This window comes from Tursiops truncatus, chromosome 2 (genome assembly GCF_011762595.2).
Source record: "Tursiops truncatus isolate mTurTru1 chromosome 2, mTurTru1.mat.Y, whole genome shotgun sequence".
NCBI classification, from domain to species: domain Eukaryota; kingdom Metazoa; phylum Chordata; class Mammalia; order Artiodactyla; family Delphinidae; genus Tursiops; species Tursiops truncatus.
This window is the reverse complement of record NC_047035.1, coordinates 165,190,313-165,207,796: the sequence shown is the minus strand read 5'-3', so window position 1 is coordinate 165,207,796 and position 17,484 is coordinate 165,190,313. Positions and strand designations below refer to the sequence as shown.

At 46.9% G+C, this 17,484-nt stretch overlaps 1 protein-coding gene across 11 annotated transcripts in view; it reads right to left on the bottom strand.

Moving 5' to 3' along the window:
• KIAA1217 (KIAA1217 ortholog) overlaps positions 1–17,484 on the bottom strand; it is a 327,363-nt gene that overhangs the window by 35,660 nt on the left and 274,219 nt on the right. For 8 of the 11 annotated variants that reach the window (XM_073801649.1, XM_019933399.3, XM_019933402.3 and 5 more), the window contains 3 exons: positions 16,623–16,727; positions 16,103–16,152; positions 9,449–9,615 (listed from right to left, as the gene is read on the bottom strand). In XM_073801649.1, coding sequence (XP_073657750.1) covers positions 9,449–9,615; positions 16,103–16,152; positions 16,623–16,727 — 322 coding nt within the window. The remainder of the gene's footprint in view (positions 1–9,448; positions 9,616–16,102; positions 16,153–16,622; positions 16,728–17,484) is intronic. The other 3 variants (XM_019933420.3, XM_019933421.3, XM_019933404.2) reach the window with 1 other exon arrangement.

Genomic DNA, 17,484 nt, shown 5'->3' with positions numbered 1-17,484 from the left:
CATCCTTTCAGTTCTTCTGACTGCCCAACCTCCTTTCTGCCACGGGGACTGTGCATGTGCTACTCCCTCTACCTGGCTAATTTCTGCTCTCCACGGAGTCTCCAGGACACACGTGCCTGGCACGTGGCCGGCATTCGATAAATATTTGTTGAACGCATGAACTGAGTTAAGCAATAATGTTGGTAATAACAGACAATGGAGTATCCAAAGTTCCTTCCCGGATGGTAGAAACCCATGGGCTCAGCTATGCCTCGAGCTCAGTGCGCATGCCCTGGCTTGCTCTGACTGCAGTTGTTAAACACACACAGTAACATCAGCTGTTATCAAAATGGTACACTCAAGTTCAATGCCATGTGTCAGGTCCCACAGACCTATTTCCTTTGGGGGTTGAGGGTGAATGGTAATGGATACGTAAGGTACAAATAAGAAGACAATTAAATGTGTCCAAAAAGGACTGATGCCGAGGTCCATCCCTGAAAGATTCTAACTGGTCTGAGGTGCAGCCTTGGCACTGAGAATTTTTTAAAGCCCTTAGATGATTCTGATGTGCCACTAAGGGTGAGCACTGTGGTCTAAGAAAAGGGCTCAGGAATGGACAGATGATGTCACTGTGCCATGCGCTGTGTGGCACGGCCCTCTGCACCTAACCCTCCTGCCCAAGTCTCACAGACAAGCTCCAATGAAGTTATGGTCTAATCAGCAGTGGATACTGACAGTGGCTATGAAGCCAGAAATTATTGCTAGAATATTTCAAATTCTTAAAATTTGAAAGATGGGAGAAGTGAGGCCCTGAGAAGTTAGGATGCTTGTTAAGAGTCACTCAGCAGTTGTGGGGGGGGCAGAATCAGCATGAGACTTATGAATGCACTCTTGGAACGAAATGCGTTCGTATGTATTAATCTCCCTGTGTCTCTCCAAAACAGAAAAAGGGATAGTAATAGTAAAGGGTCTTTCAAATTCGACCCAGTAATTTTCCAATCGCCATCTGCTAGACACAGTACGACATAGCAATGTCTGCTTTCTTCCCAGCCACAAGCAGTTTCTGGCACACAGTAGGTACCCAACACATACCTGAGGTATGAACGACAATACGGTTGACCCTTGAACAACGCAGGCGTGGGGTGCCTACCCTCCACGCAATCAACAATCCGGGTGTAACTTCATAGCCCACCCTCCATAGTCACGCTTCTGCATCCGCAGGTCCAATCAACTGCGGATCAGATGTATAACATTTCTGAGATGTCTACAGCCATATCAGAAGAACACACCTGCATGTAATATTCAAATTATTCAACTGGTAACAGGGTCAGATCACACTCACATTATTCCACTCAAAGCGGAGGCAAGGAGAGGCTCGCCTCGAGTTCCAGGCTGTATGATTTTCCTTCCCAGAAAGAGGGGCTTCCTGGAGCCAGCTAGAGAGAGACTAAACAGGGAATTCCCATAGCACACTGGCTGGCACATGGGCAACAACGAATTAATCATGAAGGAATAAAGACGTACACAGGTTCTCTTGCCACTGTCCCCTGGTCCCCTGCCCTCCCTGCCTGGAGTCCTTACCACTGTCTCTAGGACTTCCAGCATGTGTAAAACGCAGTGCTGAAGTGTGCCAACATCTCTCACTAAATGCTTCGGATAAACTAGTCACCAGCACTTTAAAACATGACATTTAGGGCTTCCCTGGTGGCGCAGTGGTTGAAAGTCCGCCTGCCGATGCAGGGGACGCGGGTTCGTGCCCCGGTCCGGGAAGATCCCACGTGTCGTGGAGGGAGCGGCTGGGCCCGTGAGCCATGGCCGCTGAGCCTGCGCGTCTGGAGCCTGTGCTCCGCAACGGGAGAGGCCACAGCAGTGAGAGGCCCGTGTACCGCAAAAATGTAAATAAATAAATAAACAAACAAACAAACAAAAAAACATGACAATTAGTTTTGCTTAGCAGGGATTCTAAATTCCAGTTAATAAAACTCTATTTAAGGTATAGTTTACAAACTAGAAAATATACCCATTTTAAGTGCACAGGTCAATGAGTTTTGACAAATGTATACACTGATGGAAGCACCTCTAAAAAGGGAGACAACATTTGTTCTCACCCTAGGAAATTCCTTCATGACACTCTGCACGCAATCTCCTAACCCCCAGCTCAAGCACCACTAAAAAGGGAGACAACATTTGTTCTCACCCTAGGAAATTCCTTCATGACACTCTGCACGCAATCTCCTAACCCCCAGCTCAAGGAAACCACCGATATGTGTTTTGTCCCTCTAGCTTAGTTTTTCCTGTTCTAGAATGTCATACAAATGGAATTGCACACTATGAAATGTTTTGTGTCTGGCTTCTTTCCCTCAGGATATTGTTCTTGAGATCCAGCCATGCTGTTGAGAGTTTTAGTAGTTATTTTTCATGCTGAGTGGCATTCTATTGTATGCATTTAGTAGGTTGCATGTACTAACATTTTAATGTTTTTACATATTGACTTGATTCTGGTGATCTTGTTTATATTCACTTATTTCTGGAAGCATCTTTTTTTAAAATTTATTTTTGGCTGTGTTGGGTCTTCATTGCTGCACGTGGGCTTTCTCTAGTTACGGCGAGTAGGGGCTACTCTTCATTGCTGTGCAGTGTGGGCTTCTCATTGTGGTGGCTTTTCTTGTTGTGGAGCACGGGCTCTAGGCGTGCGGGCTTCAGTAGTTGTGGCACATGGGCTCAGTAGTTGTGGCTCACAGGCTCTAGAGCACAGGCTCAGTAATTGTGGTGCACGGGCTTGGTTGTTCTGCAGCATGTGGGATCTTCCCGGACCAGGGCTCGAACCCGTGTCCCCTGCATTGGCAGGCGGATTCTTAACCACTGCACCACCAGAGAAGGCCCCGGAAGGTTTTTTTTTTTTTTGTGGTACGCAGGCCTCTCACTGCTGTGGCCTCTCCCGTTGCGGAGCACAGGCTCCAGACACGCAGGCTCAGCGGCCATGGCTCACGGGCCTAGACGCTCCACGGCATGTGGGACCTTCCCGGACCGGGGCATGAACCCGCGTCCCCTGCATTGGCAGGTGGACTCTCAACCACTGCGCCAACAGGGAAGCCCTCTTTTTTGATTTGATATTACACAATCATGATTGTGATTTGCGAGTAATGCCAATTATAGTTTTAACTTTCCCATCCACGTGCCTATTTTTTCTTTTTCCAGCCCTACTGCACTTGCTAGGATATTCAGTACAGAGTTAAACAGAAGTGAGAGGAGGCTTCTTTGGCCTTGGTCCCGATTTTATGGAGAATGTGATAGTGTTTCACCACTAACTATAATGTTTTCTGTAGGATTTTCAGACATCCTTTATCAGGTTAAGAAAGTTTCCTTCTACCCCAAGAGCGCTGAGTGCTTTTATCATCGGTATTGAATTTTGTCACGTTTTTTCCTGCACTTACTGAAATGATATGATTGTCTTCTTTATTCTGCTAAAAAGGTCAAATACATTGACTCATTCTTTTCATATTAAAACACCTTGGACTCCTGGGGTAAAATCCAGGATAATGTATTACCCTTTTTATATATTGCTGGATTCACTTGGCCCTACTTTGTTAAGGATTTGTTACATATATTTTCATGAGGCATATTGGTCTGTGGTTTTCTTTTCTTACAACATCTTTGACTGGTTTTGCTCTTAGTGTAATTCTGCCTTCGTAAAATGAGTTGGGAAGCGTCCTCTATTTTCTGGAGGAGTTTTTTACTTTCAGTACTTTAAGGATGTTGATGCCATTGTTTTTTGACTTAACTTTTGTCTCTGAGAAGTCAGTGTTCTTATTTACGTTTCCCTGTATGTAATGTGTCCTCCACCTCCCCCGGCTGCTTTTAAGATTTCTCTCTTTATTCTTGGTTTTTAGCAATTGCTTTTGGTGTGGTTACATTTGTGCTTATCCTTTTAGGAGCTTATTAAGTTTTTTTGTCTGTAGATTTACAGCTTTCATCAAATTTGGAAAAATTTCAGCCATTGTTTCTTCTAGTAATTTTCTCTTCCCCCTGACCACTTAATATTGTCCCAAGAACCATTAAGTTTCAGTTCATTTTCTTCAGACTTTTTCTTCTCTATCCTTCAGTTTGGACATGTCCATTGCTATCTTTTCAAGCTGACTGATATTTCGTTTCAGCAGTGACTAATCTTCTATTAAGTCTGTTGAGATATTGTGTTTTTCAGCTCTTGAAAGTTTTACTTAGAGTTTTAAAATATCTTCCATTTTTTTGGTCTCATTGTGTCCATGTTTTTCTTTGAATCCTTGAGAATGATTATCACAGCTGTTTTAAAGTCCTTGCTGATGACCTCGTTATCCCTGTCATTTCTGATTGGTTTCCACTGACTGATTTTTCTTAAGCTTATGGGTCACATCTCTCAGCATCATCACCTGTCTAGTAACTTTTGATTGAATGCTGGACATGGAGTTCTGGGTTTTGCTGTTTTCCTTTACAGATGTTAGACTTCCTTTGGCAGACAGTTTAGCTCCTTGTGGACCATTTTTGTTCTTTAGAAGCTTGTGTTTAAGCTTTGTCAGGGTGAATCTAGGGTAGCCTTGACTCTAGGGCTAGTTTAGTCTTAAGACTGAAGCATGGCCTTTCTCTGATTGCTACTGAATGCCCCAGGTGATTAATAAAACCTCTTTGTGCCTGCTGGTTGACATAAACATCTCCCTGTGTGAGCTCTGGGAAATTTCTGGCGTACAGCCTCCCACTTTGTGTCTGGCTTAGTGGTCTTTCACAATACACATGCTCGGATTACTAGTAGACAACAGATCCACAGATGTACGTAATTCTTTCCCACAGACCTTCCTTTTATTTGGTACTTCGCTCCACAACTTCTAGCTGCTTCAGCTCTTCACCCTCAGCTCAGCTGGATGGTCAGTGCTCTGTTTGGGTTATCCCTCTCTGCGTCACAACCTAAAGTGTCCCCAGACAGAAAGCTGAGGAAGTTACAGGTTTCACCTCCTTTCCTTCAGTTCTCCTAAGGATCACACTCCTGTGTTGTCTGTTGTCCAATGTCTGAATAGAGTCGTTTCACACATCTACTTATTTTTCAGTGTTCTAGATGTCAACAGTAGGAAGGCAAGCACAGCTGTAGTTATCCCTTCATCTCTGGAAACTTCAGTTTATTCTGTGCCTTGACGTTTTTACAAAAATACTCAGACGGAAGTAACGCTCTTCGCTTTTAAAAATTTAAGTGGACCAAACAAGTTATCCATATCAGCTTCACTGAGAAGCTGGGAAACTGCCTAAACCTAATTCCACCCACCTCAAAATGGACACGTACCTCACATACTCATTTGATTTCTCAGGTAAAATTTAAGACCGTCGGTCTTGCCAACAGTGTCGTTTAATTGAACTGATTTTGCTGTCCAGCAGTGACAGTAAACAGTGGCTGTACAACAGGTCAGGAAGCTTCCTAACAGCCAGACCCCAGAATGACTCCTGACCACCCAGCTTAGCTCCCCAGGCTGTAGGGAACCAGGTATCGGATGCCTTTTCACAAGCACGTGTTATCTGGGAGATGTTGCCCCGTCTTAGACAGCCTCTGTGTGCAGGTCTGTCTAGGGCTTGATACATTGTATGGCAGCCTGATTGTCAACTCCTGTGCTAGTTCCGTTGATTATTTCTGCCTGGTGGGGAGAAACAGGCCTGCTCAGCACGGGCCAACCTCTCGAGTGCTTTTCTCAGGGACACACATTCCCATGACCGTTATTTTCAATGTCAGAAGATAAATGAGACTCTGGCACATTTTTATGAGTCGCTATCTTATGAAAAGACACCTTAAGATAACTGCTGAATTATATCATTTCAAGTACAATGCCTCTGTGTCCTGCTATGTTTCTTTTTTATGTTGATGTCTTACCTCTTCCCTCTCTTGGGAACACACAGTAAATTCTCAGTAGTCTTAAAAATGGAACACCAAGTTCAGAATAATCTAATTTTCAGTTTATCGGGAAGCACAAGGAAGAGATAAGGGACAAAGAAAAAAATTGTGGGAACTGGAGAAGGAGGCCAAGTCTCATCTGCACCCCCGAGGAACTTGAACCCGCTCTTCCAGAAATTTCTCTCTCCCCTCAAGCGCACAAAGGGGGGCAGAACTGCAGCCACTTCTGTGGATACTGGACGACCTTAGTAAAAGCCAAGTATGGTGGCATTTTGGGAAAAAGATGTAGCTCATCACTTTTGTTTTTTTTCTACATCATACCAGAAAAGGTAATAGACAATCATCTTTTGAAGGGCACATTTATTAGGTGCCAGACCTTCCCCTGTCTCTTTTTCCGTTGTTGCCAGCTAACTGCAGGTGCAGCCCCTACCTGGGAGTGGGACCATCACAATGTAAAAGTTCCATATAGCTCTTATCGTTTATGACTGAGCAGAGAATACGTCTGATTAGCCACTGGGAATGAGGCGCATTGTTTAGAATCGGGGCTTTGAAGCCACTGGGTGTGTTTTTCATGCTTACAGGGTGTTTCTGCCTCACCCCTTGTGATAGCTGGCTGAGATCTCAATTTCCAAAAGGCATCTCAATGGACTGAGAGCTCATACTATCTGAGAGCAGTAGTTCTCACCCTGGAACGTTCTAGAACCACCAGTGCTTGGCCTTTGACCCATACCAATGAAGTCAGACTCTGGCAGGGGTGTTTGGGTATCAATATTTCTGTGAAAGGCCTCAGGTGATTCTAATGTGTAGCCAGGATTAAGAACCGTTCTCTGAGACTGGTAACTCACGCGAGACTGGTGAGCAGGAAGACAGGAGCGAAGTTTTCACGTTTTTTTGCATCATTTTCTCAGGCTCCTTCACCTCCCTCAACATTCTCTTTGCCCTATTTAAATCTATACGCCCCACAATGCCTGCATCAAATTTCTGCTTTGGAGAATAATCCATCAGTTCTGCAAATGAAATGCTCAAATAGACTATGCTTGACAGTCTAGGATTTCCCCATTGATTTAATTATCTAATTACTGGAGCCGGCTGCCAAGCACAAACAGATTTCATTCATTTTCACTATTTTATAACACAGTTCAAAGAACATTTGAATTTCTAATTCAATTTTTGTTCTTTTGAGACTGTTCTGGAGTTTCGGAGCTCTCTAATCATAGCTCCATTATTGGGCTTATAATCATTTTGGGGGGTTGCACTTTACTTTTGGTGTATAATACATGTGCAGAGGGGGGACTGGCGCTGAGATAGCTTAATTATTCTAAACTGGTTTTGTCTCAAATAGACTCCCCTTAAAGCTGATGGGGGCACGGAGGATGCCAAGACCGAGGTAGAAATAGGAGCATCCAGGTTAGGAAACAAAGTGCTTCTCTTCCCCCACGTGCCTGTGCTTTAGAACTGTACCAACGTCTCAGCTCAAGAGCACACCTGCTCGGTGTCCTTTACCCAGAAACCAGGAAAGCTGAGCAGCTCTGGGGCAATAAAGAAAACTGCGTGGTTAAGACAGTGTCCCGGACTTGACTAGAGAACCTCTTTGTTTGAGAAGCTGTGATTTTGCAACTGAGCCTCCCCAGTTCATGGGTTACAAGGAGCGGCAAGTGGGAGAGCCCTCCCTCCTGGCCAGAGGACCAAACACTGCCGGCCACCAGCAGGGTGATGCTGCAGCCTCACACATCACGGCCTAGGTATCAAATTCGCCACACCTCAGGGCAATTCCCCCTGTGCCCCAAACCAGCAGATGCTCACCTTTGAAAGCAGTAGGAACTACCATACACACGACACATTTAGGAGTTTTTTTCTTGTGAAGGTCCAACCAGGAGTGCACAATTTCCAAATGACCAGCAGGTGGCACTAAAAGGCAGATGCAGCGCAAGATGGGGGCTTAACCTCCACAACCTCCAGGTAAGAACCTGGGAGCCCACAGACCCTCTCTGGCCTGCAGAGTAGGAAAGAACTGATTTTTAAATTACCTTCCAACATTTTTAGAATGAGTACAGGTATTTTATATAAAACCTCCAGATTCCCTTGAAATACTGAAACATCTAGAAACAATGGACTCTCATTCTACCAGGTCAAGAGCTGCCTGGAGCTGAGTGGCAACTGTCCTTTAGAGAGGCCAACTTGTCACTGTCCCTCGTCCACTCAAGTTAACGCCAGACACGGTGGGCACTGGATTTTGGCACCCTGCACACACCCTCAGCCCAACCTGTACACTTCATTTCACTGCAAAGTGTCTTTAAAATCACAAAGCAAGGAGAAGCGAACGTAAAGGATGGGGAACTTCCCCGGTGACACGATTCAGAAGAGGATTTAAGTGAATTTGCATGGGCTGTCCAAGAGTCTGGGACGTTGCCTGAGAGGCAGAGTAGCCTTTGGAGACCTAAGCATGAGCAGCCTGCTCGGTGATGGGACCTCAAGGCAGGCTCTCAAGCTACCTTCCCCTCCTGTTTGTTCTCCAGTAGGTAGAGGGCAAGGGGAAATCATCTTCTAAGCTTTACTCAGGCTGTGGAAAATGCAGGACTCGTGCATCGGCGAGCTGAAGGGAGAGAGCAGCTGTGCTCTGAAGCCCTTTCCTTCCCGGACGCACCAGCACAGGAGCCTGCAACCCACGGAGGGCACCACGGCTGTGTGGCTGCTCCTGGCTACGGGTGCCTTGTACTAACGTTTGCACTGGGAGCTTCTCGGAGTCCAGGAGGATGCCTGGGTATAGCCTAAGCCAGCACCACGTGCACATTCATCAACCTGCCACCAAGGGCAGAGAGACGGGAGACTCATCCGTGGCGCAGACAGATGATCTCACAAAGGTACACCCTCCTCCCAGGTCCTCACCGCCCTGCCTCGTCAGACTTATGGGATTTGTTCACCAAGACCCGTGACACGAAGGGTCATTTCCCCCTGCCCTTTGCTTCCTGTGTAGTGCATAGATTCCTAACAATGGGAGCGAGTCAGGAGAATATCGCGGCGCACACACCTACCCAAATAAAATGCAGATGTTCTTCTCAAGCCATCCATGATGGCTCCTCTTCCTTAGGAATTCACCCTCCGGTCTGAACTCCTATTTCTAAACACATCATAGCTCCTTGCAAAACACCTGAGCTGCCCGCAGCACCTTTGCACATGCTCAGTGGGGAAGAGCTAAACACTGTGAAGCAGGAAGTCGTAACTGGCTTTAGAACGCTCCACGGGCTCTTCTGCTTTCAGCTCTCCTCCAAAAAGCACAGGCTTAATGCTTTTTTCGTGTGTAGAAGCATACCCAGCTTAGACAAGAGGCTACAGACCACCACTGCAGTGGAAGGTTCTAGACCAAGATTATGTGCGTGGGAGAGGAGACCACTGCGGAACGGCGCCTGCACCTGGTCCTCAGTCATCCCTAGAAAGGATGGTGGAAAGAACCCCGAGAAGGTGCCGTGGGGCCAGGGATGTGGAAGGAGGCCGATGGGAGGAGGAGGAAGCTGACTGTGGGCCATTCAGTCAGCGGACACCATCCACAGGGAACATGGTCTGTACCTGGAGCTGTCGCATCTGCTGCAGCTGGAGCCTGAGTTCGGCCACACTCCTCTTCATGTCGAGCAGGCTCATGTGGGCGGCGGAGGTGGCAGCAGGCGGGAGCTGGCTGGGTGGCCCCGAGGACTCCAGGGCGCCAAGAGGCTTCCCGCCGGAAACCTGGGGAGTTCCTAGGAGAAAAGAGCAGCAGAGTCCCTGAGAATGCCAGGAAGGAAAGTCTAAGCTTCAAGTCCCATCCCAACAGACTACCGGGAACTCTGCAAATGCCCATTTCCTTCATGATGAAAAGAATCGTAAAAAATGACACTGGTTCTCTAAAGGGCAAAAAGAGGGAATCGAATTTAAATAAATTAAGGAACGTGCATGCAATGTTATAGGGTGTACTCTGTAGAAGTCATGTTCTAGAAGTTTGGTGCTATAGGAAGGGAGATCACAGAGCGGTATGTACAACATGATGCCGTATTAAGGAACCTAGCTGTCTATCTATCCATGTGTCTTCTTTAAACACACGGGTTTGCACAGAAAAAAGACAGATGTACATATAACAAAGTGTTAACAGTAACTTTAGCTGGTGGTATTCTGTGAGTTTTCTATTTTTGATATCACCACTTTTTGTATTTTAAAATTTGCATAGCGAGTATCTATAACTTTTTTGGCGGGGGGCTGCACCGCATGGCTTGTGGGATCTTATTTCCCAGACCAGGGATCAAACCCATGCCGCCTGCAGTGGTAGCACGGAGTCTTAACCACTAGACCACCAGGGAATTCCCTATAATTTTATAATAGAAAAAATAACTTAAAACTCTGGGCCCTAACACAGGCTGCTTCCTGTGACTATTCCCTATAGGCAGATGTATCCCAAGAACACCCACTTAGTTCTGGGCAGAGATCTGGCCGATCACCAAGGGGAAACTAATAGGAACTGGGTACTCCCTTCGGGTTTCCAGCCCCAAGGAAGCAGGACCTCTGCGTACACCTCCTTTAGTGAGAAAATCAGGCATGACGCGAATATTCTTGAGGAGAAGAATCAAAAAAAAAGGCAGCAGAGAGAAACTCTTCCTCAACAGTTTTGTTGCTGCCATAAACCTCTGCTCCCCGAGTGCAACTTAAATCATCCTCATGTAGTTCCTAAGTCCATCTGGGAAGGGCCTGATTTCACCAAGTCTGTTTTAAAAATGTCCCCCAAAGGATCCCAGGTAGCGCTCACAGGATCGGCGAGGTGTGGGAATCAAAAGGAGAGGCTAGTTCCTTTTTAGGACAATGCAATTACTGTAGAAGAGCTTCAAGTAGAGAGAAGCCAAGGAATTCACAACACACAGACACACACAACTCACTCACACCTGAAGGGGCTGTTCAGCTCTCTTTCCTGTAAGGGACAAAGTGGAAGGTTTGCTTAGTTCAGGCCGGCCTTGCACGGCAGAACCTCTCGCTGCTCTGTGGACCTGGAGAGCTTAGAGCACAGCAGCCTCTCTTTCCATCTAGGCTCAACAGCCGTGGAAACCTGTCCTTCCCCAGGTTGCACAGCCCCGCAAGCTGCTGCCACGGCTACGGACGGTGCGCCAGTGAGCAAGGAAGTGCCTCGAAACCGTCCTCTGACTTGCGTGGCCTCAGCAGTGCCAACGGAGAGCTGACGGAGCACCAAATTCCTCACCCCTGGGCGCCCGTCCCAACAGAACTGGTCTCCCAGCTCTCGTGGCCCCCTTGGAGAGTCGGGGGAACACATGGGAAAGCATTTGAAGGATTTACAAAGGAGACCCAGCAGACCAGACGGTGAGCTTTTTGTTATCTTTATGAGCCCAACTGGCCACTTGCGTCATCACCAGTCATGACTCTGACCGACTTCTGACCATCCCCCAGTTCAACGTCACCCTCGAAAGAGCAGGATTTGCCATCTCTGTAGTTATTCCAAAGAGGGTTCCCTAACTGTGAAGGTCCTCAGTGCAAGAACATCCAGTAACATTTCCAGTAACAGCAGCCTGTCCGAGTTAACACAGCACCTTCCAGAACAAGTATTCTGAGGGGATGACAATGAACTGGAAGTCTTCCTTTAAGACTCAGGTTACTTTATCATCACTCCACATTCTCAGGCACAGGTGTGTGTGTGCACGCACGCACGCGTGCACGCACACCCACCTACCCTCACCACACAACTTCATCTGTACAAACGATGACACCCTCAAGGTGTTTCTCCAACAAAAATGACACTGCGCTACCAGCTACTCCTGTTCGGGAATGAGAACCGTCCTGCTAATTCCTCAGCCAAATGAAGGCACATATTCCTTCAACGATCGTGCTTCTCCTCGTGTATTCTGAGGTCACCGTCGCACCTTGCCGACATCCTCCGTGGAGGAGGGGCTCAAGTTTACGCACCATCTGCGAGAATTGAGTACCGATAACGGGTTTAAAATATGTCTTTCACAACCGAGTTTCTTTATGGAACCTATGCTCATGTATAAAATTTCCTCATCTACAACCTCTTAATCCACTGAGTCCGGTTTCCAACTCCATCATTCACTGCACTGGCCCTTTAGAAGGTGGCCAGTGGTCAGCTGTCAATCCAACAGACGCTGCGTTGCCATCATGGCACCCTGATGTGATGCTGGGCTTCGTCAGTCAGTCCTTTCCTTCTCAGTAACTGAAACTTTCCTTTCCCTCGTCTTCTTCCCTCTCCACAGCCCATCTTGGCCAGCCTCTTTCCTAATTTCTTCCTCGGCCAACCTTCTGAATCCTAGCCTGCTTCTTCTCTCACTGGACATGACTTCAGGGGAGGTCACTTCCACAATGCCACCCGCCAACGTCCTCCACACCTTTGCCTCCAGCACACGATTCTCTTTACAGCCCCGTCCCCATACCTTCATGCTGCTACAGGACTTTTCCACAAGCCGGTTGAATTTATTATTTCTACTTATTTCCCCCAAATCTGTTTTGAACTCATTTTAGCCAATGGCACTATTATTCACTCAAGTATTTAAACCAGAAACCTGGAAGTCATTCTCAGCATCCACTTCCTAGTTGTGTGACCTTGGGCAACTGACTTAACCTCTCTCTCTCTCCCTCAGTTTCCTCATCTGTAAAATGGTTGTAAGGGTGATTGTGCAGGATGATGGAATTAACACATAAACTGCTCCGCCTGGTGTCTGGCACAGAAGGACCCCACTGTGATTGGCTGTGATTATTTTTTTTTAATTTTTTAAAAAATTTAGTTTATTTTTGGCTGTGTTGGGTCTTCGTTGCTGCACGTGGGCTTTCTCTAGTTGCGGTGAGTGGAGGCTACTCTTCGTTGCGGTGTACGGGCTTCTCACTGCAGTGGCTTCTCTTGTTGCGGGGCATGGTCTCTAGGCACGTGGGCCTCAGTAGTTGTGGCACGCAGGCTCAGTAGTTGTGGCTCGCGGGCTCTAGGGCACAGGCTCAGTAGTTGTGGTGCACGGGCTTAGCTGCTCTGCGGCATGTGGGATCTTCCTGGACCAGGGCTCGAACCCGGGGTCCCCTGCACTGGCAGGCGGATTCTTAGCCCTGTGCCACCAGGGAAGCCCTGGCTGTGATTATTTCTCTAAGCAGAGTGAGGGGGAGGAGCCCCACCTGGAGTGGCAGCAGGTGGCAGTGGTGACAGGCTGAGAGCTATAGGCAGGTGCCCCAAAATCTATGGATGGAGCTGATCTGGTGGGTGCGGACCCCGAGTGGTAAATGAGTTCTGCTTCAGACTAGTCACGGGACCTGGGACCCACTCTCCGAACCCGCATGTGGGGTGGTCACATTCTAGTCTAGGGAGGAGAGTCAGGCAGTTTATCCTCAGAACCTCCCTTCCCTGCACCTCACCCTCTCCAGGCAACAGCCTCTTCTTCCTCCTACCAAGTCCGCTCTTAGGTAACTTACTTCAGTCAGGTATATCTTAATATAAATCTTATTAAGTACACATTTGATGGGAATTTAATGGGTTTGGGTTGGCCAGACTGGCTGCGAATCTTACTAGCTCCATAGTTAACATCTTCTTTACAGGGTTATGTGTTTAAATGATATAATACACTATAAAACACAGGCTATGACTGTGAAATGGGAAGTTCCTTCTGTTCTCTTATACCCACGGTCAACCAAATATTCCTAAAGTAACAGCAAGTCTGGGTTTCCCTTTTTCATGTACCCTTGGCCAAATGAGCTTCCTTGACTTACTACATAATTCCGTGTACTTGTCTACAGAACAGGGATAATACTCCTCGTCGCTAACTTCGTAGGATTCTGGAAGGACGTATTTTGCACGCCGTACAAGGCTGCTATGGCAACGAAAGCCCTGTGGACCACATGTAGCCGACAGATGAGAATGAGAAAGACCAACCTCAGCAGAGACGCAGGGCAGCAAACCCACGTGCGTGTTGCCAGCGGCACCGAAAATTGGCCCAGCCTTTCAGAAGAGAGCACTGGCATGTGCCACCAGGGCCACTGAGCTGTTTGTCCCTTTGGCTTTATTAACTCCACTCCGGGAAATGCATCCCAAAGAAATGACACCTGCTCCTTCCCCCATGCTTCAAAAAAGACATTTGCAAACTCTTTCAAAACGAAGAAATGAAGCAACCTACATTTCTTTAAAGGGACTGGGGCACCTTAACACAAAAGGATGAGGTATCGTGATGTCATGAGATATCTGTAAAGGGACTGGGGCACCTTAACACAAAAGGATGAGGTATCGTGATGTCATGAGATAGCACGTCATGCTTGGTGGAGCGCGCTGATGTGTGTCATGTGTGTGTGGATGTGTGTTCAGTGTCGTCATCTGGAACATGGGAATCATGAGTGTACCTGTCCCACGAGGCTGCGTCAGGGGGTAACAAGTTCAGCTTAGAAAAGCACTTACAACAGTGCCCGGTACATAGGAAACTTCACTAAATGCTTCCTATTATTACTATTAATTATTATTTTACCAAAAGGGAAAAGGAATAAAGAAGAATACAAAACAGCACGTACATATCGATTAGAACAATGGTATTGGATATGAATAATTTCTAGAATAGAATCCAGAGGAGTGAAATGTTTTAGTGTTTGGTAGCTGCCCCCTCCCAACCCCCCAACTTTATTAGTTATAACTGACATGTAACACTGTACAACTTTAAGGTGTACAATGTGTTGATTGGATACACTTACACATTGCCACATGATTATCATCTAACTCGCCCATCCTGTCACATAATTACCATGGCTTTCTTGGGGTGAGAACATTTAAGACCTATTCTCCTGGCAACTTTCGAGTATATAGTTCAACGCTGTTATCTACAATCACCATGCTGTACCTTAGAACTTATTCATCTTCTAACTGGAAATTGGTACTTTTTGACCAACATCTCCCATGTCCCCCACCCCTGGCAACCACCCTTCTGCTGTTTCTACGAGTTCAGTAAGTGCCTTTTTTTCTGTAGGTTCATAATAGATCAGAAAATAGATGAATAAATATCTCCAAAGCAACCTGGCAGTTGCTATGAAGACAAGCTCAGCAATTTCCATGAAACGATTCTCTGGCTGCCACCAAGGTCACTGACTGATTTCTAAGTAAACCAACCAATCCCATGAGGACTTGGAATGCTGGAAGAGCAGCCCTGCTGGCTTTACGGCTGAAGGGCCTGAACTTGGCTGGAGCGGAACCAGGACCAATAGACGTCTCAACTGAAGTCCCCAGTTCTGTCCATTCTACCGTGTGGCACTACACTCTGTGGGGCTTCCTCCAAATCAGGGGTTTCACCCAACTTGCCACATGCTTTCTGAGTAATTCAGTAGCCAAGCATGTCCCTGGTGACGATTTCTATTTCTAACCCAAGGGAAGGGAAGACTTCATATTCTTGAGAGAGGCCCACCTTGAGTCTGCAGGATAAGATGGACATCAAATATACCTGGATACTAGTAAAGGGCACAGGGGCTATAACTGGGGCCTCTTTGAGGGGATGCTGGCATTTGAAAGCAGGCCTTGGTCCAAGCACGCCTCTTTCTCCTGCCCTGACCCATGGGGGCACTCTATCAGCTCGTGCCCCTTTCTCATCCGGTCACATCCTGCAGCTGGGCTGAGGCCCTTCCCCGCTGTAGAACCTTCCACTGCCTTCCCTCTGCACTTAGAATAGTGTCTAAATTCCTCACCACAACATCTGTACATGCTTTGCTCTCTACTTGAATGGCTCTTTCCTTCTGTCCTCATCCTTTCGGCCTCAGTTTGTTTTACTTCCTCAGGGAAGCGGCCTTGCTTGAGGCCAGCTCTGTTGGGTAAACATTTATCCTGCACTTTTTCTTAACACTCAGCACACATATAATGACCTGTCCCAGATCCACTTTCTGCATCGGATTAGGGAGCAGGGAGCCTTGTCCTAGTGATGTCCACCGCCCTGGTCCAGTATCAGGCATATAAGCATTTGTTGGATATATGGCCTCATAAATGAATAAATGAATGAGGAAGTGAATAAATGAATGAAGACTGAAGGGAGAGGACTAAAGACCGCCCCCTGCAAATTAATGACTCATCTGGAATTTCAGCATTAAGCAGGGAAGGGGTGGTGCAGGGAGTTACCCCAGAGCCTCTGACGTTGCATCAGATAGGTGACTTGGGGAGAGGTTAATACGTCTGGAAGCAAACCAGGCTCATCAAAGGCACCGTCCAGGCCTCCTGCAGGTCTGGAGGACACTCACCTGCACCATCTGTGTGGTTCTTACTGGCTGTGGTTTTCATCATTTTCTCGCTGAAGGAAAGAAAAAGAGAGTCAGCGATCCGGTTTCCCAAATGTGTTTCCCCACCCCCCTTCCATTCACTATTCTAAGCAATCAGCAGCAGCTAGTGAGGGTATTAAGCAATGAAGGTATTTCAGCGTCAGCACCACTACTGGCCGGGATGGAAAAGGCTTCCCAGGTGTGCAGCTGAGGCACGCTCATGGCCCTCAGATGACGGAGGATGTGGATACATGTGGATGGTGGCGGCAGGCACTGCACAGTGGTCCATGAAGCCACATGCACTGGGAAGCCCATTTACCCTTCTTGGGCCAAAGAATTACCAGAAATAGACAAGCAAACAAACCATGATTCATAGAGATGCGGGTATTTTCAGCCTTGAAATGATTACAAGAAAACGATTGGAATGAATGAATGATCTTAATCATTAAAGAGAAACAGATTGAATTACTTTGAATTGGTTTTTTTTTTTGTTTTTTTTTACCTAGATGCATCTTTGCTATTACTTGTAAGGGGCCCTTTAAAAAGCGCAGACTGAACAAGGCCAGTTAAACTGGCAATCTGTTTCTCCATGGCTTGCATCCTCTCTCTGTAAAACAAGAGAATTGTTTGTTAAAGCTTATGTTGACTTTCAGACTGGTTTGTCTAGGTGAATGATCATCTGAGGGTTATAAAAGCTCCACTTAGCAGGCCTCCAAAGTTCACCCCAACCTGGCTTGGGGAAGCTACTGAGCCTGCAAATTCCCACTGAGCTCAAGATTTGATGGACAGAGTTTAGTATTAACCCGATGACCTTACTGAAAAGACACTGGACAGACCAGCAGAGGCCTCGTGGAAAATGGAAAAGCTTGGAAATAATTCTCTTTGTGCATCTTTGTGTGTTTGAGCCTTTCTGCCCTTCTTTTACTATTTGACCTCTGCACCAGGGGGACCCTAGGCCACTTCTGAGCTGTGTTCCTCCCCGCAGCTGGGAGGCTGCTGGCTGACTTTGGTGTAAACGATGGAGATGTTCGTTGTGTGTCTGGAGTAAAACTTGTTGTAAAGCCCAAGAGCAACACAAAGCGAATGTCTCTTACGAACACGATAAAGTGTGCTTGACATCAGTGTCTTCCTTGAGGGTAGAGGCTCCTCAACTCAATGTCATAGGAACCTGGGGGCTTTTACAGGATCAAGCAGGAAAACAAATACCCCTAACAACTCGGTTATCTCAAGACCTAAATAAAAACTCTTCCCAATTTTGATATTATGCACAGACACTACACCTCTCTGTTCAGGGCTCTCCGGGGCTACACACAATTCACGTAGCGTTTGAAACTGGCTCCCATTTCTGTACGTCAGACAATGGC